The sequence below is a fragment of the Sphaerodactylus townsendi genome, linkage group LG05, assembly GCF_021028975.2.
Source record: "Sphaerodactylus townsendi isolate TG3544 linkage group LG05, MPM_Stown_v2.3, whole genome shotgun sequence".
Classification (NCBI taxonomy): domain Eukaryota; kingdom Metazoa; phylum Chordata; class Lepidosauria; order Squamata; family Sphaerodactylidae; genus Sphaerodactylus; species Sphaerodactylus townsendi.
This window is the reverse complement of record NC_059429.1, coordinates 24,928,444-24,954,394: the sequence shown is the minus strand read 5'-3', so window position 1 is coordinate 24,954,394 and position 25,951 is coordinate 24,928,444. Positions and strand designations below refer to the sequence as shown.

The following is a 25,951-nucleotide window of genomic DNA, read 5'->3' as shown; positions in this document are numbered from 1 at the left end:
CAGATTGATTTCCACATCAAGGTGCTGCCATTTACCTTTAACACCCTAAGTCAGGGGTGGGCAATGGCCATTTCAGGCCATCGCGGAGGGCTGGGCTGGGGCAGGGCGAGGAGCGCGAGCCCCGCAGAAGAAACAGAAAATAGGCTTCGTACAAGGGAGTTTTCAAAGGCTGGGCCCTCAGCAAGGCAGAGTAGCTTTTTGAAAGCCGCCAGAAGCCCGGCAGCAAGGCAACTGGCTTCTCGCGGGCTTTCAAAGCCCTCGCTCCCCTACTATTTGAGGCGAGGCTTGAAGACCATGAAGCGGCAGCCAAGGCAGCTGGCTACTGCGGGCAAAGCCTCTCGCTCTGGGGCCAGTCAGGGTCATCTGGCGGGCCGGATGTGGCCCATGGGCCGTATAATGCCTAGGTCTGCCCTAAGTGGTCTTGTATTTGCAGGACATCTCTCCCAGTATACCCACCAGAGAGCTTGGCAATTGTCTGGCCCAAAGCTTATTCAGCTGTCCTTGACTTGGGTCAAAGCTATCTCAAACAGTGGCTCCAACCTGGTGGAACTCTCTGTCCAAAGAGACCAGGGCCTAGCTTAACTTAGTTTAGAAGGGTTTGCAAGACAGACATGTTCTGCTGGGCATAGGGTTGAAGACAACAAAAAGTGATGGCTGAAAATAACAACTCTCCTCGCCCTTTTCTGCTGGCCTCATCAAATTCATCAGTACTGTTACCACCCAGGTATGATTGCCATGCGGTCCCTATATTTTATTCATTGCAGTTATTGCTTCATTTATATTTTCAGTAAAGGGACAGTTTTGGTTGCATCAATTAGATGCCATTGTTTGTATTGGTGGTTGTGGGTTTTCCATGCTGTGTGGCCGTGGTCTGGTAGATCTTGTTCCTAACGTTTCACCTGCATCTGTGGCTGGCATCTTCAGAGGTATATCTCTCTGTGATACACCTCTGAAGATGTCAGCCACAGATGCAGGCGAAACGTTAGGAACAAGATCTACCAGACCATGGCCACACAGCCCAGAAAGCCCACAACCACCAGTTGAATCTAGCCGTGAAAGCCTTCCACAATTGTTTGTATTGTTTTATTGTATCACATTGTAAAGAGCTAAACATTCATATTTAGGTCCTTTTAATGAATATATGATTGTATTGTTATATGATCCTGATCCTATCCTGAGCCTTACTTTGGTAGAGTAGGGTGGTATAGAAATTTAATAAATAATAATAATTGTCAAAATGGTACAGCTGCCCCCATTTCAGCCGTTATGTTCAGGGTGTGCATCTAAACAACAATGTTAAATCAGGGTGGCAATAAGAAGAAAAATTAACTGATGAGTTAAATATTTGTTTAAGTACTGAGCCGGGAGGACATTCACAAAGAATCCAGAAAAGAACTTAAAGCAGAAACGAAATTCTGCTAAATTCTGCTGAAACTAAATTCAGGAGTAGCAGTGGAGTAGTGATTAAGAGCAGGTGCATTCTAATCTGCAGGAACCCAGTTTGATTCCCCACTTGAGCTGTGGAGGCTTATCTGGGGGATTCAGATTAGCCTGTGCACTCCCACACATACCAGCTGTGTGACCTTGGGCTTCAGCCCCACCCACCTCACAGGGTGTTTGTTGTGATGGGGGAAGGGAAAGGAGACTGAAAGCCCCTTTGAGTTTCCTACAGGAGAGGAAGGGGGGATATAAATCCAAAACTCTTGTTCTTCTCTACACTGGTTTAAAAAGGTATTCCTGAAACCAGCATCTGTAAGAGACGGTTAGAAGCTAACCAGTGCAGTGCAATTTCTTTAAAAATGATCCATGGTTGAACAAGACTATCACAGAAGGCATTTTTAGGACATTAAGAAATATGTGTTTAAGGAGCATTATAGTAGACACTGTATAACTGGAGTAACAAATACAGTTCCTTTCAGAAAGGATGGCGGTTAGAATAATATATGCCAAATAGGGGAAAACAAACCAAAAATTCTCGAGAGAGTAGTGCATCTGACTAGGAACTGGCCATAATAAAGAGAATAACTTCTTACTTATGATCAAAGAAGGGCTGTAACAAAAGACCCAGTCAGAAAAGTGATACTGAGGTGTTAGTGAAGTGAAAGTAAGCTGGTACCGGCTAATATGAAGCAGCAGTAAAGAAGTGGGAAACAGGGCTATACCCATCTTGTGCACCAAGCCCCTAAGAGAGCACCATTTAGGAATGGAAGTTACATTCACTCCTGCTAATTATTAGGAAGTGCTTCATTGCTGTGATTTTTTTAGTGTATTCTTTTTAAGTGGACTGTTTAATACTTATCATATGCAATTAACTCAGACTCTTTGTACCTCCCTTTTGTAACCTTTTCTATTTGTAAATCATTTTTAAGAGAAAAACTTCACGCTTCTCCCAAAGAAAAGTTAGACTGTGAGACAGATCCTATATTTTGTATATTATTGTTCCACATTTCCTCCAAGGATTCCAGAGGAGTACACATCATTCTTCCCAGACTCCATTTTATGCTCGTAACAACATTGTGAAGGAGGATAAATTGAGAGTAACTGGGTCTCCCAGACACAAATGACTGGCCTACCACATCACATATTATACTATGGTGGCTCACTTCACACCTTATATTTTTGTAATGAGTTTTTGGTGAAACACTATTATGAGATGAAATCTTTGTGGCTGAAAGAAACTGATGCCGGATTACTGGTTCTTGGGAACCAACACCAGAGAACGCATCCTTCAGTGCTGCTTTTATAATTCAACAGGTGGAGCTCTATTTTCTGAGTTGTGGCATGAGCTCTCTAGTTAAGAGAACAGCAATTTGGGTCAGGACCCCTAAAACTACAGAGAACATGGGCTGATTCAACAAAAACGCACAACAGCAGAAATAATAACGATTAGTTAACAGAGTTTCAACAACTGATATTTTATTATAAAAAATGGTAACTTTTTTTTAAGGCTCTCATCTTTAAGGGCAAGTCTCGTGTTACAATAACAAGACAACAGAACAGGTCGTCTTCCGCTGGGAGTTTGCACTGGCAAAGAAATAATTTTCCATGGTCCCATGGGAGGCCGCATGTTTAGTATAAAAACAGAAGCAAAGGTTATGCCCACAATAAAAAGGGTTAACTTTGGCCTGTGGACTGATCTACAATCCACTTAACTTTCCAAAAGGAAACAAAAATCATTTATTCTTTGATTTATACAATAAAAAAATATTTATTTTTTTTAAAAGGTGCTAGTGGCCCATTCGAATTGTCCTTGGTGTGTCCTCAGTAAGCGAAGATGACGTCGTAATTCACCTGATGGCCATTGTCCCAAGCATAAAGGAGGCGGTCCTTGGGGTTGTAGTCTATCTGAGTGGTGTAGGAGTATTCATTCTCAAAAAGCAGGCGGGGGATGATCTGAGTGTTGGTGTGGGTGTCGAACGCGTAGGAGATGTTGGCATTCTTCTTGTTGTAACTATCAACGGCATAGAGGACACCACAGATGACAAAGGAGTTGCCGAAGAAGTTCTTGCGTAGGCCCGTCCTCCAGGTGGTCTCCTTCCGAGTGCTCAAGTCCATGGCGTTGAGTCTGCTGAGGACGATCACCTCCTGGCTGAAGCCTTCATAATTGATGGCCGGATAAATGATCCACAGGCCATTCTCATCCACAGCAAAGTCCACGTCAGAATGCCCACGCCACCGCCACGGAGTCTCCTCCTCATAGGCTACATCGTCCAACATAGCCCAGGCGGCCACATAACGCTGCTTCAGGTCATATTTGATGAGGTTGCGAGTGAAGGCCCGGTTGTAATAAAGGGAGCCATTGTACACTGCATGACCTGTCCCCATCCAACTGTAGGGTAGCTTGTAAGAGTTGCTCCATCGGCCTTCAGACCAGAGATAACAGAATTAATTCATGCATGCAAACCTAACTGCTCTCCTGTTAGCGGTTTACTTCGAAGCCTGAAAATCTGACATGCTCTTTGAGTGAGCCTGAGATTAGTTCGCTCCCCAAATTTCTCCTCTGTGATTTTAAAAGTTTAATTTATAATATTCAAATATTTCCCAAATGCCTCCCCCCACCACAATATTTGCCATATACTTCATTTCATTATTTGACATTTGATAGTGTTTACAGCTGATATTAACAGTATCTGATAAGTTAAATCAGTTAGATCTAGCCCAGGGGTCGGCAACCTTTACCACCCAAAGAGCCATTTGGACCGGTTTTCCACAGCCCCGAAGATCTACCAAACCGGAGAGGCCCCTCCACTCACCTTTCCTTCCAGCGCTGCTCTGGAGGGCTGGAGGGACACGCCCACGCTACCCTCCAACCTCCAGGCCACGTGGAGCCGCAGTATAAGGCTGAAAGAGCCACATGCGGCTCCGGAGCTGTGGGTTGCAGACCCCTAATCTAGCAAATGGATCCAGCAAATGGTCAATGGAAATGTTTCACCCAGGGTTGCAGAACATGCATGGAGTAACGGAGAAGAGTTTAAATTTATACCCCACTTTTCTCAACCATAAGGAGCCTCAAAGCGGCTTACGAACGCCTTCCCTTCCTCTCCCCAGAACCTTGTGAGGTAGGTGGGGCTGAGAGAGTTCTGAAAGGACTATGACAAGCCCAAATTCCCCCAGCAGGCTTCATGTGCAAGAGTGGAGAAGCAAACCTGGTTCACCAGATTAGAGTCTGCCACTCACATTGAGGAGTAGGGAATCAAACCTGGTTCGCCAGATTAGCGTCCGCCACTCTAAACCACTACACTATGCTGCCTCTCAACACCTGTGCAGCTGTGGGGTCTGCAGTATGGAGACAGAAGGGAACAAAAATCACCCTTTCTACCACGTAGCAGAGCTGCAGTGGCAGAAGAAGGAAGAGGAAGTGATTTTGCTTCCTTCTATTTTCTCCCTGGAGTTCACTGACCCATATAACCCAGATGGGTATGGCACCCCTGGGAATCAACTTTCATGGGATCAGAAGGGACTGCTCTAGGGCAGTGGTGGCGAACCTTTGGCATTCCAGATGTTATGGACTACAATTCCCATCAGCCCCTACCAGCATGGCCAATTAGCCATGCTGGCAGGGGCTGATGGGAATTGTAGTCCATAACATCTGGAGTGCCAAAGGTTCGCCACCATGGCTCTAGGGGAAGGGGAAAGCAAGGAAGATCTGTGACCCTCGTGCAAGCAGATCACTGGGTCTAACATCATGGCATTTAATTTCTGATACTGGACAGCTTATTTGATTACATATTTGCTCTACACCAAAATCAAGACCACCAAGAGATGCAAATGGCTAAATTCTAGAACGGCAGCCATGTTAGTCTGTGGTAGGAGATTAGGAGTCTAGCAGCACCTTCAAGACTAGCATGCTGGAGTGAATTTGGACAGTTGTTAGGGATCACTGGGTTCCTAAACACTGAATAATTTAGGTAAAGTTTGTCATTTGAAATCTGCATTCAACATTTGAATTTTGGCAGATCTCCAGAATGTGTGAATTTTTCGCTATGGAGAGCAGGCTGTTCAACAATCTCACCAGGCAGATGAAGGAAAGATCTTCAGGGAATGTGCAGGCAGCCTTAATTGCCTTGTCCCTCTTGGGACCATTCTTGGTCCTCTCAACCACCACCTCCATTTTGCAAGCTTCTAACACCTCTCCTTCAAAGTCCATGTCAATACCAGCCTGCTGCATAACCTTCTCCTCCTCCAATTCCTTCCTGGCTCTACTGGACTTCTTTACCTTCCACCTTCCTCCTTTCTAGACCAGAAAGATCCTCCCTCCCATTAGGCACATACAGCAGCAGAATAATTCAGTTCACAGTATACAGCTCACCTTGTTTGAAGCTGTCCAAGTTCCGGAACTCCACCAGGGTATTCCCGTAGTAATAGTTGGTGACATAGATTCGCTCGTCCTTGGCAAGTGGATCTTTCATCCAAGCACCTTCATTCCGCCCGTAGGTGTTCTGGACCGTAGGCCTGGAGATGGTGGACAAGGTATCCTTGCACTGGCCTGATGGGGAAGTAGAGGAATAAAGAATAACCCTACTCAGCATGGTACATAACACATGTCAAGTGTTCACAGTGCTTCATATATAGACACTAGACCAGGTGTTCCTACAACAGCCTTGCAAAAAGGCGACTGTTATCTCCATATCTCAAGTGGAAAACAGGGGCTTGCCAATGCTGGATACAGCTGCAGATCAGCAATAAGAAAGTGTGATTAGCAATATAAAATTAACAGGCTCATCTGCTCCCCTGTTGGGTGCTATTTCCTCTGGGTAGCCCTCAGTCCACAGGCCTAATAGCTGGAACTAGCCCATATTGCCAGAGCTTTGAAGCTAAGTGGAGTCAGGAACCAAAAATGGTTTTGATTTGCACTGGCACACTTTCTGTGAATTTGCATTCAGTTAAGGATAGATATTTCATTGCCATCTATAATAGAAGCTCTTCAAAGACTACCTGGAAGTGATGACCTACACTTGACTGGAGATTCATGATCAATCTTTCTACTAGATTCTTTGGGACTTTTTTTGAACTGTTTGATAAGTACTGTTTGTGTGTATGTAGTTTGACCTCTGAAGGAGCCCTATCAGGTCAAAATATGTCAGGTCAATCCATATAAGACGTTATGTGCAAGCAATCTGATGTTTTGGGGTTTAATCTTTGAATTCAAATTTCTAATTAATTATTGCAATTTTAAGCGTTCAACATTGTTTTAACATTTGTTCTTTAAGACTCTGCAATAAACAATGCTGTAAATTTTAATTTTAATTATTCCTTCTGATTTTCTCAGAACATTTTTGGTTCCGAGCTTATTATATAGGTTGGGTTTTGTTTTCCCTTCTGTTTTTCATGTGCTAAGTAGGGTCTGCCATGCTTAGTACTTGAATGGCAGACCATCAAAGGAAGACCATGGCTACTATGCCAGCATGGTGTAATGGTTAAAAGCAGGTAGATTCTAATCTGGAGAACTGGGTTTGGTTCCTCACTCTTCCACCTGAGTGGCATAGGCTTATCCGTTGAACCAGATGTGTTTCTGCACTCCTACATTCCTGCTGGGTGACCTTAGGCTAGTCACAGTTCTTTGGAACTCTCTCAGCCCCACCTACCTCACAAGGTGTCTGTTGTGGGGAGAGGAAGGGAAAGGAGCTTACGAGCCACTTTAAGTCTCCTTACAGGAGAGAAAGGTGGGATATAAATCCAAACTCTTCTTCTTTTTCTATGCAGAAGAAGCAGTGGCAAAGCATCTCAACCCATTACTTACCTTGAAAACCCCAGAAGGTAGAACTTAATGGGATCTCTATGAGTCAGTTGCAACTCAATGGTGCCCTTTAGCCCTCAGCCAGACTATCAAACTCATCCAAGGTGGTACTGAAACTTGTTATTTCTACTGGAGAAGCATATTTCCTGAACTATGCTTATCTCCCCTCCACAGCATCAACGGGAGCTAAGAACAGCTGTGGAGCTTCAAGGTTATTTGCAGGTACAATTCCAAGTTCATGCTAAACAAACAGGGTTGGATCCAAACTAATATTTCAACAGGTGCTCACAGAGTGTGATTTTCTCATACACACATCCAACGGCAGCAAAAATGCTACTAAATTTTTGTTCTCAGGGATCTCCTCCCTTCCCAAAACAATTTCAGAGGCATTTCAGACGGCGACGGACGTGTGTGTGAGGGAAGGAGGAGGCCTGCATTCTGTCAGCAGATATTCTTCTACCCACTGAAACATGACATCTGAATCTAACCCTAGAGAATATTTCTACTCCAAGCTGGAGTGTCAAACATCTCCTGGCTGCGGCCAACCAGACTCACTATTCTCCCTCCCCATCAGCAGCATTCAAAATGGCTCAGTGTGCTTTACTATGCCACAGACAGACAGACAAAGAGTAAACTGGGACCGCTCTGCCCGGCCAGCTGTCCTCTTTAATTCTCCTCTTAGGCAGCCATTATCTCACTTCACGTTCGTAGCCTTGAAACCTTGCTTCCTTATCCTGAACCTAAAATAAAACATAATAACTGTCAAAATAAACTTTCCCTTCTCACTAAACTTTCCCTTCTCACTAGACACAGAGTGAAACAGACTTTTCTCTGTGATACACCTCTGAAGATGCCGGCCACAGATGCAGGCGAAACGTTAGGAAGAAGACCTACCAGACCATGGCCACACAGCCCGGACAGCCCACCACAACCAATTGTCAAAATATGTTATACTTCTCTTCAGGCTGGGCCCAAGACATGTGCCCCTTTCATGCCACTTGGAATAACTCTGCTGTCACAGGTCTACCTGTAAGTTGAAATTCAAAAGGCAGGACAGAAAAAATAAGCTCACCTATGCTGTTTCTGATATCTTCCTCATCAAAGCCCTCTTTTGGTGTGGTGGTGGTAGTGGATGGAGAAGTCACAGCTTTGGTGGTGGCTGTTGAACTAGGCTTGGCCATCACTTTTGCTTGGAAATCAACTGTGGCTCCCCTAGTGGTGTGCGGCCTTGTGGTAGTTGTACTCTGGACTGTTGTGGGAGCCTGGGTGGTTGCCTGAGCCACTGACTTCATTGTCCACTGGATGCTCTCACCCAATGACCCAGTCACTGAGGTGTCTTCAACTGCTGCAGTGGTTTTCAGAGAAGTTGGTGGATGATGGCTGACAGGAGAGACAACTGATGAGGTAGACCAAGGTTTGGGTTCAACAGAAGGAGGAACAATGGAAGGGGACAATGGGGGCATCTTTGTCTCGGTAGTGGCTGTCGGAGCTCCTCCTCCAGTGTATGTGGCATGCGTAACAGGTTCCTTTGTAAGATCAATGCTTTGGACAGTAAGTGGTCCTTCAACTGGGAACGGCTTCCTTGTGGGGATGTTTAGCAGGTCGTTGTGCTGCAACAGCTGGTCCTCAATCAGCAAATCAATTGCATTTTCACCACTGAAAAGTTCATCCTCTACCAAAGAGATAGAGCAAGAAACGGGAGTCATGCTTCTCTCCTGCATAAGGTGTGGAAAGAATTCACACCAGGAACATGTGAACCAATCTAAATGGCTATCCTCAGATAAATGATAGGAGGCATTCCCCGTGCATTCTCTTACCACATCCTTCCTAGAACTCATCTGGCACACGGCAAAATGTTTTTTCCTAACCTTGCTTCCATCTTGAATCCACTGCTCCTAACTATCTGGCTGTTCACTTAAAATACCTTAGCCATAGTGCATGATAGCACAAGCGGGCCCATCTCATCAGATCTCAGAAGCTAAGCAGCGTCATCTCTCATTAGTACCTGGATGAGAGACCACCAAGGATTGCTATGCAGGGTAGGCAAGGGCAAACCACCACTGAACATCTCTTGCCTTGCGAACCTTACAGGATATGTCAGTTGTGACTTGACAGCATGTTCCACAACTGTAGTGTGTGAACTGCTTTCCCAAGAGCTAAAGATCAGGCTCCATAGGAATATTTACCATAACCCATGGAGATTCTGATCCCAATCCAACAGAACTTGCACTTGGGACCAGGAAAAAGTAGCTAGAATCTCCCCAATAGGCTGTTTTATGGAGCGAAGGACAGATAGAACCTGTGCCTCCTTGCAAACAGCCGGACTCGTTTACTCGGCTCCAGCTCCTCAGACCTAAACGGACCTTGAGAATCAGAGAAAAGCATTCATTTGCATGCATGCATCTCTCCACTCTAATATTTAAGCAGAAACTTTAAATCTGGATTCTGTGCAAAGGAATCCAAGCGTTGAGAGTGACTGCAACTGCAGAAATAAGTATATTAGATGTTGGATTTCAGACTGAAATGGAAGCCACTAGGTGGAGGCAAAAGCATCTACTTAGCAGCCCCAATGCAACCCTGACCCCAGGCTGCCTGAGATCAAGAGAAGCTGCTCTGCTGAAAGGAACATGCAAGGCCGAGATAAGTTGACTCCTTCAGCAGGTGAAGTCGCCCCTGCAGAGGAGGGCAAACATTCCCTCTCTTCATTTGGGTTATCCCCTGATCTGGATGGTCCAGGCTAGCCTGATCTCATTAGCTCTTGGAAGCTAAGTAGGTGTCGGGGGATTGTATCTATGTGGTTAAGATGCATTCGTAACTCAACATAGCTGCCTAAAGCTACAAATTAATGCTGCTAAAGGATATATGTAACCAGTCTACTATATGTTACCACTGCCACCTGAAGGAATCTTTCCTTGATCTTTATGGCTTTCCATGCTTTGTAGATAACTAGGCTTCTCCTGACACCCTGGTCCCATGAGAAACAGAGCTGCATCCATTATCTCGTAGGGGCAGGAAGCCAGGTGGCTTTCCCTTACTATCTGCTGCTGACCTTGGGGTGCCTCAGTTCCTGGGACTGTTTGTCACAATTTCTTGGGAAAGTGGGATGGGGGACTTGCAATGGGGATAAAGGGGATGGCAAAGGCCAGGTTTGTCAGAACTGGCTTTGCCAAGCTTTGGTGCTTCGATGCCTCATCAATAAACGCTACTGATCAATACTACAGCGTTCGTTTATTTGGCTTAGGGTTCAAGACCTAACTTTGGTTAGTACTTGTTTAGAACTTGGCCTTGGTTTGTGCTTGGATGGGAGACCACCAAGGAGGTCCAACGTTACTACGCAAAGGCAGACAATGGCAAGCCACCACAATATCTCTTGCCTTGAAAACCATACTGGATCAACGTAACTTGGCTATGACCTGACAGCACTTTTACAACATCAACTGGGTTACCGGACCACAGGAGAAAACTCTTTGCTGACTCCAAAATCCTTCTGGATGGGATCAAATTTTATCCAACAACTGATGACCCATTTTATCCAACAACTCATATCCAACAACATCACATTTTATCGAACAACTCGTGAGAGCACCTGAGCTCTGTGGCTGCACCCACATAGTGACTTGGATCCTGCCCAAAATCATTTTGGATTAAAATATTTGTCTGTGCATAACAACTTTTTTCCCTCCTACTTCCTGCAGGAGCCCAACATGCTCCACCAAATGCTGCCCCTGGGGGACAGGGGAGCCCCCAAGAACAGAATGAAGGAGGAGTTGGAAGTTTGTCAGGGGAGGAGGAAATCAGTGAGATGTATGAAAAATATGCAAAGTACGATTTACTCTGCACATATTATGCAGCTGTGATTTACTTTGCCTATATGGTTTGCAATCTCTCTCTCTCTCTCTCTCTCTCTCTATATATATATATATATATATATAGAGAGAGAGAGAGAGAGAGACAGAGAGTTTTGTATATATATTATGCAAATTTGTATATATATTATGCAAATTAAATATGCAAAGCCAGCAAACTGGCAAATGTGTATTTATTTATTTTTGTAAGTATAGGCTTTTATTCAAAGCAACAGAAGCTCATTAAGCACATGCAGAATAATGCACTTTCAAACTGCTTTCAGTGCTCTTTGAAGCTGTGCGGAATGGCAAAATCCACTTGCAAACAGTTGTGAAAGTGATTTGAAAATGCATGATTTTGCGTGTGCGGAAGGGGCCAGAATTTCTAGTAGCACAGGAGAAGGACACACCAATGCTCAAAAAGTAACCCCTGTTATAGGGTTTTCATATGGGAAAGAATGTTTCAAAATGCATAATAAAACAATCGGCTACATCAGGGGTCTGTAACCTGCGGCTCTCCAGATGTTCATGGACTACAATTCCCATCAGCCCCTGCCACCATGGCCAATTCCCATCAGCCCCTGCCACCATGGTGGCAGGGGCTGATGGGAATTGTAGTCCATGAACATCTGGAGAGCTGCAGTTTGCAGACCCCTGGGCTACATGCATCACAGAGCTTGGCACCTTTTTCTCACCTTAAAATAACACTCTGAAGTTAAACATCCGTAGTTATCTGCCGATAACTGGCAAATGTTTATTGAGAATCTGGAATTTTGAAAGAGCAGCTTTTATAACCACCCTCAGTTCTGACAGGACAACTCACGTTCATCAAGATCATTTTCCAGCTCCGTGTCTTTGGCTTTGTAATACGTGACCCCGCGGATGATGGTGGGCCGGGAGGGAGACCTGCTTCTGACATGGAGCTTTCTTGGCAAAGTGGACTTAGGCTTTGTTGCATCTGGCACGTGGGGTGCATAGTGCAAGGACTCATCAGAGCCGATGTGCTGAGAAACCACTTCATCGTGCAGGAACTCATCTTCATACTTTTCCTTTAAGAGAGCCAGAAGAGCACATCACTTTGTGGTCCAGAGGACACATATGCCAAAGAACATAAGAACACAGTTGGATCAGACTCAAGGTCCATCGTCCCATTTCTTGTTTCCAACAGGCCCATCAGAAAGCCCACAAGTGGTAATGACCACGAATGAGCCAGTGGTAGGGGATGTAGTGGCTCAGAGTGAGCTGGACATGACATCTGGGAGGCGCGAGTTCAAGGCCTCCCCATTCTGCCATGGAAGCTCACAGGGTGACTTTGGGCCAGTCACACGTTCACAGGACAACCTACCTCACAGGGCTGTTATGAGGATAAAATGGAGGAAAGATGTAAGTTGCTTTGTATGCTGCTTTGTAAGATGTAAGATGTAAGCTGCTTTGGCTTCCCATTGGGGAGAAAGGCAGGGCATTAAAGAAAGAAATGAAGGGAAAACATAAATAAGACTCACGTTCTTCCTATTCCACTTTCTTGTTTCCTACAGGGTGGTCACATGCCTCTGGAAAGCCCACAAGCAGGGCATGAAAGTCATAGTTATCCTTGGCTGTATGATCGCCCACACACACACACCCCCACCCACCCCACACACACACCCTGAGGGACACTACTTTTCAAAATAACAGTTTGGCTATTATTAAGTGTGATACACGGGCTTGACTCATCTCCAGCTTGGTTTCCCTGTTGATTTGTAGGGAAACTGCCTTGGTTGTTCTGGTAGGTACAAGAAGCACAGACAGTGGGACAGAAAGCACATCGCGAGTCTCTCAAGAGATCTCTCAGCAGCTTTTTTTTGCTACTTTCTCATCCATCATGATCGACCGTGCATCCTATCACCGCAGATTGCTCAGCAAAATCGGAAGCCTCTCTCCCACTTCATCCAACTTAAATGGCTCTTTGGAGGAAGCTGCAAGCTTTCCTGGGTGTCGTGGAGGGATACAGCTCAGCATCGTTCTGGATCTCAGATCTGGGTTTTGGATTTCCCATTTTCTACCTCGTGTTTGACATTCGTGGCACCATGCCTGCAAACAGCTTTCAAAACTTCAAACACTTGTTCCAAATATTACGGCAAAAGATTTTAGCTGGGGCTCCTTGACAGGAACATCTCTCTCTGTTTATTAAAACCGCTACACAACTGTTTTCCGGCATATTTCCAAGCTCAATTCAAAGTTCCAGTGTTAAGTAATAAACCAAAGCAGAAGTTTTATTGCTGAACAGTTCCTTATTTAAGATGCCTCAAACTCATCTACCCTGACTCAGGCCCCTTCCACACATGCAGAATAATGCACTTTCAATCCACTTTTACAACTGTTTGCAAGTGGATTTTGCTATTCTGCACAGTAAAATCCAGCTGCAAAGTGCATTGAAAGTGCATTGTTCTGCATGTGCTGAAGGGGCCTTAGAGTGGCTCTCCAGGGTCCCAGATCAAAACCTTTTACATCACCTACAACCTCAATGGTTAAAGGGTCCATGACTGAAGAAGAAGACACCACTGATACTTTCTGCAAGGCTGAATCACCATTTCAGTCCAAACTCTGGACTACTTTCAGCTATCAAAAACCACAAAGAAAGGGAAGTTAGCAAGCTAGTGAAATACTGTATATACTGGCGTATAAGACTACTTTTGAACCCTGGGAAATCATCTGTAAAGTGTGGGGTCGTCTTATATGCCGGGTACTCTTATATGGCGAGTATATCCCAAACTCTATATTTTAACTGGAAAAGTGGGGGGGGGGGGGTCGTCTTATATGCCCAGTCGTCTTATACGCCGGTATATACGGTATTACCTTTCTATTAAGTGAACCTGTGACTCTTCAGGAATCTTTTTTAAAAAGACCATCTCATCAGCTTCTCTGATAAATCTGATAGCAGGCCAGCATCAATATCCTCAGAGTTCCAAGTTTCTATTAACCCCCACCCCCGTCAAGTTTCTAGTCCTTAAGGGGCAGAGAGGGAGAACGACACAGGAAACAAGAATCTTTCTGTTCAGGCCTCACCTCAGTGAGCGTATAGGCAGCTGCAGCATCTCTTTGCAGCAAACTCTGGATGTCAGCGAGATCATTGGAGATCCCAAAGGATGAATTATTCTTAGCTTTATGATTCAGCTCCTGAAGAACTTCATCAGCCTTCTGTGTCTTGTGTTTCTGGTCCTGGGTGCACATGGAAAAGAAAGAAAAGAAACAATGTAATTTGTGCATAGCACACATGCAGGACTTTTTTCCATTATAATGGAGCTTGTATTTTGTATTTTTGAAGCCAACATTCTCCTGGTCGACCCCAAGATTCAGTTGCATTACTGGTGTACTCTCTTGTAAACACTCTGGCTTTTTCCACACAAGTTATTTACAACACGTCTTGAAGACAAATGCTAGGTTTTTTTTCTGTTTTAATTCTGCAGGTTCCGGAAAATTTCCCTTCGTTTTTCCTCCACTGTTTTCACAAGCACTTTTACCATGATTTTTAAAATCTGTTTCCGAGTAAGCGTCCCTTGAGTGCGGGATCATGTTGAAAAGGTCTTTATGCCTCCACTCCACCGAACACCTTCATTCATTCATTCACCCCATTCATTCATTCACTTATCAGTTTTATTCGGCTTTACCAAAAATGTTAAAATTTGAAATTTACCAATTAAAAATTATCGGTGCTCAACCCTATCAAGAAATAGAGACTTACAGCCCCACCCAAATGGGAGGCAGCAGGACCCTACGGTATGTGGAGGCTCACAAAGTGCAAAATCTCCCTACCATGAAGCCTCTATGGGCCACAATGGACCTACACCATCCAAAAAGGTGACATAAGTCCCAACTGCGGCCTCCAGAGTAATGCTGGCAAAGGCTGGGAGGGAGCTAAGATCGGCCCCTCCCATAGTCATGCCTCCGGGCTGCTCCCGCTATACCAGTGGTGGCGAACCTATGGCACGGGTGCCAGAGGTGGCACTCAGAACCCACTCTGTGTGCACGTGCCCCCCCCCCCATATCTAGGCTGGCCTGGGCCGCTGGGCTCGATTATTAGCATTAAACCTAAGACCAAGTTTGGGGGAAGCAGTGTAGGTTAAGCGCTGTTAATCCCACTGATTTTCATGCAATGAACTAAAGCACGATCCTTTACCTGGGAGTAAGCTCGGTTGCTGGCAATGGGGCTTGCTTCTAAGTAAATCCTCCTAGGGTCATGATTCACCCGTTGGAAGAGTTGCACAGTTGCTTCAATGCAAAGCCACAGACTACCACCAACCTTACTCCCAAGTAATACGCGCCTTGGAGCCAACCGTTTTTTCTAAACCAAAACCTCAGTATTTAGGTTAAATTGCCGTGTTGGCACTTTGCAATAAATAAGTGGGTTTGGGGTTGCAATTTGGGCACTCAGCCTCGAAAAGGTTCACTATCACTGCACTATACCCTCCTACACTGATGGGAGCAGGAGCCCTGGGATGCTGGCATGGCATCCAGTGGTGCGTTCTGATGCTGGGGGGTAACTGCTACCACATGCCATCAACATCACCCCTCTGCTATCTAAGTGCCCCCGTGGGGGCATAGGGGGAGATGAATGTGCCAGTGCGGAAGCACACTGCTCTCAAGAGTAGATCCCTCCCCCCTTGAATGGGGGCTCTCAGACATTTTTGAAATGCCACTTCAAAATGTAATTGTGCAATAACATCAGAGCGCCTGCGCGAAAGAAAAAAAGGGGGGGGGGCATTGTTCTTCTGCAACACAGACGACATCCCGCCACCATCAGAAATAATATGTTTTCAGCGATAGCGTGTGATACAAATGCAGCTGAAGAGACAAGGAGGGAGAAAACCCAAAACAATGTGGGGAAAAGGAGGCGTGAAGAATGACTTGACAGAAAATGTTTCCAAGACACAAGTTTTGACCACTGGGAAAACCTGTGGTAAACTGTGCATGCAGAGAAAGCCTCTCTCGGGGACAAAGTCTTAATCTCATCATACACTGAACAAAGGTCAAAGAGGCAGTAGAAGGGAGGTACCGTTATGTTCAGGAGTCACGTGTTTGAATGAAAACACAGGATTGCTCCCACCTGCTGCTTACGCTCTACCTTTTCAAGAGTCTCCTTGAGAGTCCCCTGAATGGTACAGTGTTGGACTGAGACAAAAGAGGTTTGAGTTCAAATCCCAATCCTGCCATAAAGCTTAGTGGGTGACCACAGAACATTTATCCTAACCTATCTCACGAGGTTGGATGTAAATGGATGATGAGAGAATTATGTCAGCCACTCTGAGTTTGCCCAGAAGAAGGCCGGGATAAATGTGCGTGGAAGGAAGGAAGGAAGGAAGGAAGGAAGGAAGGAAGGAAGGAAGGAAGGAAGGAAGGAAGGAAGGAAGGAAGGAAGGAAGGAAGGAAGGAAGGAAGGAAGGAAGGAAGGAAGGAAGGAAGGAAGGAAGGAAGGAAGGAAGGAAGGAAGGAAGGAAGGAAGGAAGGAAGGAAGGAAGGAAGGAAGGAAGGAAGGAAGGAAGGAAGGAAGGAAGGAAGCCTTCTATACATACACCGATGGATCTAGGAAGATCTGGACTGTATCTACACTTTGTTGGATACTGCATTTTCACTGCATGACAGCAATCATCAGCAACTGGATTTTCCAGTCTAGACAAACCAATGCAGTTGCCAATGATCACAATAATTCAACAACAGTGCAATATCCAGCACAGTTCAATATCTAGGAATAGCCAACGCAGTGCAATGTCCAGCATGAAGGCCTGGTTTCATATCACAAAAGGGTGGTAAAATTGGGGTACTTCTGTCAGCATGGAGGATCAGGTGCTCCCACTGGGAGGTCAGAGTGTGTCTAGCAGCTCTTGCCACAGAGCTGGTCGCTTCGTTAAAGGTGGCTGAGGGGACTGCTGTTGCTTTTTACAAGAACAAGCCATAGAAGAGGTTGCAGGCCCCTTACTTCTTCCAGCTTCTCCACTCGACCCACCAGCTTGGTGGTGACGGAATGCAGCTTCAACAGGTCTAAGCCGTAGAATGCGCCTTCCAGCATATCGATGACAGCTGCCAACTGCAAAACAGAACAAATCAACAGTGAGATCGATCACCTGTGACTTCCTACAGAATGCTTTAACATGTAGATACTTTATATTTCATCCTCCATATCCTTTTACCCCCCTTTTCCCCCTCCCCCCTCTTCTTTTCTTCTTTAGATGTGCAGCAGCAGGTCCATTCTTTCGAATCTTCTTATCCAGGTTTCTTCTGTGATTCCAATTTCATTTAACCAGTCTTTAAATTCAGTCCAGATCCACTTCATGTCCTTTTGTTTTTCTTGCCATATTTGGTTTCTTGACATTATGTCAAAAATTTCTAATTGTATTTGTGCCCATATATATTCCAACCATTTCTGCATTGTCCAGATTTTTTTGTTCTTCCATCCCAATGCTATTACTGTGTGGGCCGCTCTAATCATTAGTTTGAATAGCTTTCTCTTTCTTTGTTCTATTATTGTATAATCCAGTATGCCTATAAATAATAGATCTATGTTTATCTTTATTTTTACATTCACATATTTTTCTATATACATTATAACATTTTCCCACAGATGTTCTACCTCTGGGCATTCCAGCCACATATGGGTATAAATTGCATTTTTATCCCCACAATGCCAACATTTCCGGCTGAGTCCACTTGTCATATATGCCAACTGTTTTGGTGTTCTATACCATTTTGATATTAGTTTCTTCTCCAATTCTACATATTTCTCTATTTTTATCTTATTTATATTGTCTATTATTTGTTTTATAGAATCTATGTCTTTTACGCCATCTTCTTGCCATTTTTCCATTATAACTCTTACCATAAATTCTTGATCTTCAATCATGTATTTATATAAAACTCCTAACATTTTTCCTTTCCTTTCCTCATATGTTTTTATACAATTTTTCATTATAACAGACACCTTGTGAGGTAGGTGGGGCTGAGAGAGTTCCAAAGAACTGTGACTAGCCCAAGGTCACTCAGCAGGAATGTAGGAGAGCGGAAACATATCTGGTTCACCAGGTAAGCCCCTGCCACTCAGGTGGAGGAGTGGGGAATCGAACCTGGTTCTCCAGATTAGAAAACCCAGCTTACCCTCAGGCCTGTTGCGAAGATCACTTTGTATGCTGAATGATTTTAGAAACAATGTCAGACCGTCTCTATAATCCATGCTAACAAGGAAAACAAGGACTCTCTGATTTCCAAACACTAAAATGTATATGAATGGCAGATGGTCTTCATGGGCTCCAGAGCTGACCCAGAAGCAGAAGAGCATGTAGTTTGACCCTATGGTTGCCAACTCCAGTTTGGGATGTTCCTGGCGATTTAGGAGCAGTGCCTCCAAAAGGTGGCGCTTAGGGAAGAAAGGGAGCTCACAGGGAATTTGATACCACCCTCCAAAGCTGCTATATTCTCAAGGGGAACTGATCAAAAGATCAATTGTAATTCTGGCAGAACTCCAGACCCCTCCAGGAGGCTGGTAATACTATTTGTCCCCCCTCCCCCATGATAACCAGCAGATACAAGAAGAAGAAGAAAAAGAAGAGTTGGATTTACATCCCCCCTTTATCTCCTATAAAGATACTCCAAGGGGCTTACAAACTCCTTTCCCTTCCCCCCTCACAACAAACACCCTGTGAGGTTGGGGGGGGGGGGCTGAGAGAGCTCCAGAAGAACCGTAACTCACCAAGGTCACCCACCTGGCATCTGTTGGAGTGCACAAGCTAATCTAGTTCACCAGATAAACCTCCACAGCTCAAATGGCAGAGCAGGGAATCAAACCCGGTTCTCCAGATTAGAGTGCACCTGCTCTTAATCACTACACCATGCTGGTTCTCTGCTGGATTCTTTCCAGCAAGGATGGCAGTAAGGCGAGAGAACAAAATCCCAATGGCTCTTCCCATTTTCTATACAATTATGAACATATTATAACAGTAAAACCTGTTAAAGGTTTTCTTTTTCTCCATGAACAAGCCTTTCCAATATACCTCTACATCCACAGTATGAAGATGACTTCCTTTTGCTTTTATGAAGCTAAGAGAATTCCACACTGAGGCTGGAAAACCTTATGTTAGAATTGACCCTGGGTCAACTAACGCTGCAGTAAAAGGCTTTCTTTTAAAAAACAGAATTAAACTTTGAATCTCAGGCCAAAGCAGAAAAAGAAAACCACAGCGCTAAGTGAATCTCAAAACTGTCGGTGATAAATTGCTTCAAATTGTGCTTGGCACAAGGCAATCTTGGATCGCTTCATTCCGAGTTTTCCCAGCTTGAAGAATAGAGCCAAGGATGTTTGCATAACCCTCTTCAGGGAGCTTTACGAATTAGTCCTCAAACGGGGTGCCATTCCTAGACAACAGGGATCTCTGCTGCAGCTGGCCACCATTGGCTGCTTTTCGAGGAAGGCCTAGGAAAAGGCACAGGCAACAATGGAGACCCAACGTCCTCTAGAGCCAGGCTTCAAACGTGTCACAAAGAAGGAGGAGGAGGAGGATTTATATCCACCCTTTCTCTCCTATAGTAGACTCAAAGGGGCTTACAAACTCCTTCCCCTTCCCCCCTCACAACAAACACCCTGTGAGGTGGGTGGGGCTGAGACAGCTCAGAAGAGCTGTGACTAGCCCAAGGTCACCCAGCTGGCGTGTGTGGGAGTGCACAGGCTAATCTGAATTCTCCAGATAAGCCTCCACAGCTCAGGCGGCAGAGCGGGGAATCAAACCCGGTTCCTCCAGATTAGAGTACACCTGCTCTTAACCACTGCTGCTCCTTGGACAAATTACAGCACATCTCAGGCATGCTACAACTGCATAGATAAGGCCATGGGGCAAGATCTATTTGAACAGCTGACGCTGTCCAATGCTCTTATGGTCCTGCATGGTGCATGAGTGTGATCAGGAGTTACTCTCTCAACCATGTTACTTGAGTTGGTTTGGAGATTACAGAGGTTGAATTGAGATTACAGAGGTTGAATAAACCACATGCTCAACCAGTGAGCGACAGTTCCATCCAGAGGTTTGGTTACAGAGAGACTTTCCTAAATGTGCTCATGAATATGAAAACCTGAATTCAGTGACCAATTCTATGGTTTCACAGACCTCTAAATAAAGGGGTAAATGATTTAATGGTAGCTTATTGCAGCTTCATTCTTACCTGGATGGTCCTGGCTAGCCGAATCTCATCAGATCTTGGAAGCTAAGCAGGGTTAGTCTTTACCTACCTATCCCAGAAGCAAAGAGGAGAGCCCATTTTATTTTAAAAACACTGCCACTTTCTTTCTTTTTCCCAACATAACTATTCTATCATTTGCATTATACCCGTGCACGACAAGGTCAATGAGCAAATAAACGCCATAGATTCCCCTGCTCATCAACTGACAGAAATCAAAGTAGAGCATGTGGCTCCAATATGTGCAGATGCAAAGAAAAAGAAAATGCTAACTGAATATATTAGCATGGGAAGAAGCAGGCAAGGCAAGGCAGGCATGCAGTGAGTGGAGAGCCAAACCACATGACCGGTTATTATCAAGTTGAAGCGCAACCAGGGCTTGAGATCACTCAATCGCTCTTGCCGCCACAAAGCACATCCAGTGTGACCTGACACATACACAATCAATGGCATTTCCAAATGCTGTCCCCAGGGAGGATCTTTCAAGTTCATCAATATAATATCCTCATTCTCAAAATGGAAAAATCTAAGAATACAGCTTTGAGGCACCCTTGTGGGACTTCTCAAAGATGAACTGTGGAATTCATGGCCAGTGGATACAGAGACGGCCCCAGGGACAGAGCGTTTTTAAAAAGGATTAGACCAGGGTGTCCAACTCTAGCACCTCAGATGTTCATGGACTACAATTCCCATCATCCCCTGCTGGCCATGCCAGCAGGGGCTGATGGGAATTGTAGTCCATGAACATCTGAAGCGCCAGAGTTGGACACCCCTGGATTAGACTGATTCATGGAAGATAGGTTCATCTATGGCTATTAAAGGAAACCTCTAGAGGAAGAATTTGAATTTATACTCGACTTTTCTCAACTGCAAGGAGTCTCAAAGTGGTTTACAAACTCCTTCCCTTCCTCTCCCCACAAAAGACACCTTGTGAGGTAGGTACAGGAGTCGGGAATCAAACCCAGTTTTCCAGATTAGAGTCCACTGTTCTTAATCGCTATGCCATATTGGCTCTCTACATCTTAAGCTAGTAAAGCCCTGAATACCAGTGCAAGTAGACAACTCTACAGAAGACCTTGGCCTCTCTCGTTTGAGGCAACTGGTTGACTACTGCATAAAGAAGGATGTTAGACTAGTTAGACCACTGGTCTGTTCCAGCAGGACTCATCCTTTCCTCCCTCCTCCATGCTGCAGCGAGTTCTTATGCTACTGATATCATGGACGTTGTTCAGTAGGTGCTATGGCATCCAATGCGATTGCCTTCTGCATAGCTCCTACAATCAGCATACCAGTGGAGGACACAGTACATTTGACTGGGACAAAACATTCCTATTTAAGAGCTGAGAGAGATACAAACTCCTCTCCAAAAGAGCTGTTTCATTCTCCATCCAAAATACAAGGGTGCCAAGGGGCACACAACCCTGAAAGCATGGTGCTGGGAAGCCATAACTGATCCTGGCTCTTTAGCAGATGTCTCCTGCATGGAGAGACATGGAACTCCCACTTCATATGTTTATTTAGCATATACTAAAGGCACGCTGAGTATTTTATTTTGGCCACAAACTATGTAGAAGATTAAAATGGCGGCTTGAACTCCGCTATTTTACTCAGCAAAGGATTAGGATTTCCTCCAGCCCAACGATCCTTCTTGTGCTAGAGGAAGTCCTCAAACTTGGCTGAGCCCAACAGTAAGATTCAACCCCTCTCCCTGTATTGGGGGAGGGGGGAGTTTTTGAACCACACAAGAGTCTTTCTTCAGCACAAGGCTAAACTGCTCATCAACTGGTGGTTTCAAGAACAACGGAGATATTGCTGGTCAGATCATTAGCCAGATTATGGTTCATTGGAGCCTAATCAGGACACGGAATTGCAGAGGGAGCAAGTTTCAAGACTTTCAGGAACAATATTGCAAAAGAAAATATATAACACAAGTCTTTGGCTATCAAAGGCCTGTTCCGCACAGGCCAATAAACATGAATTAAGGACAGTAAAAAACCCGTTTTGGGAGGAAACTTCGCACAGATCTCACCCCTAAAGAGAGTCTGTCCCATGTTATTTCCCACAAACTGGGTTTTTCGAGAATCGCACTATCTTTTAAAAAAGGCTGGGTCGCAGCTGCTTGTGAGCGAACAGCCAGACAGGAGGCACTTTATTCGGCTGCGCTTCCCTTTTCCCAATTTCCCGGCTTACATCTGCATAGGCACGCAGGCAAAAAGGGTCGTATCGTGGTATCGTGAGACATCAGTATGGCTGTAGGAGTTCATTTGTGCATGCCTTCATAGCTACGCATAAGTGGGAGGTAAATAAAAAAAAACAGACACGCCTCCATGCAAAAGGGTGACAGCAACCCGGATTGTTTCTGTGGGTTCCAATCACTGCCTGCATGGATGCATGCAAACGCGGAAACAGGAAAACGGGTTACTTTATCCCGACTGCAACCCACTATACATTTGCTGTGCAGAAAGGGCCAAAGTCTCATGAAACTGGAAAAAAAAGGCAAGCCAACTATGACCATGATGAGCACACACAACTGATAGATTCCAAGACTTCTATCTGGGCAGCACTAAGGATGCTAACCTTGCAAAGAGTCTCGGAAGCTGTTTGGCAGACAATGCAAAGTGGCGGTTGCAACGGGAGCACAGGGAAGGAAAGCAGGAAATGCAAAGGACTCTTTACAGCCCAAGGCAGCATATCTTGAAGTACCCTGCCAGATCGGACCACTAGTCAATCTAGTTGAGCATCCTATTTCACCAGTTGCCCTGGAAGGCCTTCCCCTGTCCTTGCCTCCCAGCAATGGTATTCAGAGGTTTATTGTCCCTGAAAGTGGAGGTTCCCTTTAGTTACTGTGGCTAGTGGCCACTGATGGCTGTATTCACTCCATGAATTTGTCCACTCCTTTTCCAAGCCATCGATGCTCGTAGCCATCACTAAATCCTCTGATATCAATTCCCACATTTTAATAACTCACTGAGGCTCATTCTGCACATGCAGAATAATGCACTTTCAAACTGCTTTCAGTGCTCTTTGAAGCTGTGCGGAACAGCAAAATCCACTTGCAAACAGTTGTGAAAGTGGTTTGAAAACGCATTATTTTGCGTGTGCGGAAGGGGCCTGAGTAAAGAAGCACTCCCTTTAGCCTGTTCTGAATCTCTAGCCCATCATCTTCATGGGGTGCTCCCAAGTTCAGGTATTTTGGGAGAGGGAGAAAAAGTTATCTCTATGCACTCACAGCTTGTGAGTTTCCCAGAGGCATCTGGTTGATGACTGATGAAAAACAGGAGGCTGGACTAGATGGAATCTTGATCTGATCTAACAAGACCATTCTCAGCACACAGCCTCTGCAGATGTTGGGACCAGCTAAATCAAAGACTGATTTGCAAAATAAGATTTTAATAAAGAGTTGTTGCACTGATCTGTGTAATGCAAATTGGCAACATTCATCTCAGGGTGCTTCAAAAACTTTTTAAAAGATATTTTATTTCCAGATGGGAAAGGCAATCTGAAAGAATATTGGGTTCCCCCCACCCCCAGAAGCATTCTTCTCTTCTTCTCCCCCCACCCCGTCCTCCGCCCCCACCACTCAGCACAGATCCTCCACATCTATCTCAAGCTGCCACGTACACAATTTCCCTCAACAGTGTTGCTTTCCATGGGGAGGAAGCATTAAAAGCACAGCAGGGGGCTGCTAGGAGGAAAGCAGAAACAACAGGGGTTGGATTCTACAGAGACATCTGTATCAAGGAAAATGTTCCTTCCTCCTGAGGAAACTGCCTCTGGTAGCAGAATGGATCATCAGGATCCAACCACCCGAGCAGTCTCTTGCTAAACATTTTCCCCGTTCCACTGGAGAAAAGAGAATAGGCACCTTCACACAGAACGATTTTATGTCTAATTTTAGCAGGCCGGAATACAATATCTTGTTATCTAAGAAAACAAACAGTCTGCATTAATATCATGTTTTCTAAGTGCTCAGAGTACTTTGCGTACACAGAAGAATATTCAGTAACTTTTCGGTACAAAATGAGGCGAGCATCACAACTGCGATCGGCCAAACTTATACTGATTTCAGTGGCTTCCCACTTGTTTTCAGCCCGAGCTAAAGTGTCTCTAGTAGTGGTTAAGAGCAGGTGCACTCTAATCTGGAGAACTGGGTTTGATTCCCCGCTCTGCCACTTGAGCTGGGGAGGCTTATCTGGGGAACTAGATTAGCCTGTGCACTCCAACACATGTCAGCTGAGTGTCCTTGGGCTAGTCACAGCTTTTTGGACTCTCTCAGCCCCACCTACCTCATAGGGTGTTTGCTGGGGGGGGAGGGAAAAGAGATTGTAAGCCCCTTCGAATCTTCTTACAGGAGAGAAGGGGGTAGGGTATAAATCCAAACTCTTCTTTTAAAACCCTAAGAAGCTCAAGATTGTAGCCACCTAAAGAATCCCACCTCCACCACCCCCACCCCCCCTGAACAAACCCAGGACTTGAGATCTACCAACAGTGTCCTGCTCTGTGAGCTCACTTGCATCTAAACTAAGGCTGGTAAGCCTCCAGGTGAGAGCCTTCTCAGTTACTGCCCCTAAATAATGGAGTGCACTGCCTGTCGGGGTTGCTTCACTTCTCCCCTTCTGGCCATCTGGAATGATTTGAAGTCTTGGCTCTTCCGAACATCTTGGGCAGAGGGCGAGCAACTGAGTGAACCCTGTTCACACTGATATGGATCGTGATTCTTGTTTCGATGCGACAGCCGGTTCTAATCGGATGTTGATTTTATGGCTTTACTGCAATTTTCACTGCTTTGATCAAGTCTTCACAATTGCCATTTGCTGGGCATTTTGGGAATAATTAAATTGCTTTTATGCTACTGCTTCACTGAATTTTATTCCAGATTTGTAAACTGCTTTAGCCCTATTCAGAGGTTACGATTACACAGACCAACCAGGTGTATCGGGACAACACATTAGAATCATAGAATTAGAACGGGCCATACAGACCATTCAGTCTAACCCTGCAGTCTGCAACCTGCGGCTCTCCAGATGTTCATGGACTACAAATCCCATCAGCCCTTGGCCATGCTGGCAGGAACTGATGGAAATTGTAGTCCATGAACATCTGGAGAGCCACAGATTGCAGACCCCTGGTCTAACCCCCCTGCTCAACACAGGATCTGCCTAATGGCAGAATCTCTGACTAGTGTTTGTCCAGCAATTGCTTGAAGACTGCCCATTGAGGGGGAGCTCACCACTTACCTGGGTAGCCAATTTCACTGATCACTGTAAAAAAATGTTCCTAATACGCACCTCTAATTTATACCCATTATTGAGAGTTCCATCCTCTGCTGCCAACAGGAAGAGCTCCCTGTCCTTCTCAATTACTTAAATCATACCCCCCCCCCTTTAAACTCCTCTTCTCCAGACTAAACAATCCCAAGTCCCTCAGCCTCCCCTCATACGGCTTGGTCTCCAGGCCCCAAATTATCCTCGTCGCTCTCCTCTGCACCCACTCCACTCTCCTTGCAACAGATAATCATGCTGTGTAAAGAGGGACAAACATGCATATTGACATGGCTCGGCACACATGAATGTAAACCCTGACAAAAACAGCGGTCAGGTATTGTACATGCATGGTAAGTATATGAAGTGTCCCTGTTCACACAACTTGGCTGTTGTACATATTGTGAGGATCA

At 45.1% G+C, this 25,951-nt stretch overlaps 1 protein-coding gene across 1 annotated transcript in view; it reads right to left on the bottom strand.

The window, feature by feature from the left end:
* Positions 1-2,899: 2,899 nt before the first annotated feature.
* OLFML2B (olfactomedin like 2B) overlaps positions 2,900-25,951 on the bottom strand; it is a 33,545-nt gene continuing 10,493 nt past the window's right edge. The window contains exons 3-8 of the mRNA XM_048498453.1: positions 17,036-17,143; positions 14,128-14,280; positions 11,906-12,131; positions 8,310-8,909; positions 5,810-5,986; positions 2,900-3,863 (exon numbers count right to left, since the gene is read on the bottom strand). Of these exons, the coding sequence (XP_048354410.1) occupies positions 3,262-3,863; positions 5,810-5,986; positions 8,310-8,909; positions 11,906-12,131; positions 14,128-14,280; positions 17,036-17,143 (1,866 nt within the window). The 3' untranslated portion in view covers positions 2,900-3,261. The remainder of the gene's footprint in view (positions 3,864-5,809; positions 5,987-8,309; positions 8,910-11,905; positions 12,132-14,127; positions 14,281-17,035; positions 17,144-25,951) is intronic.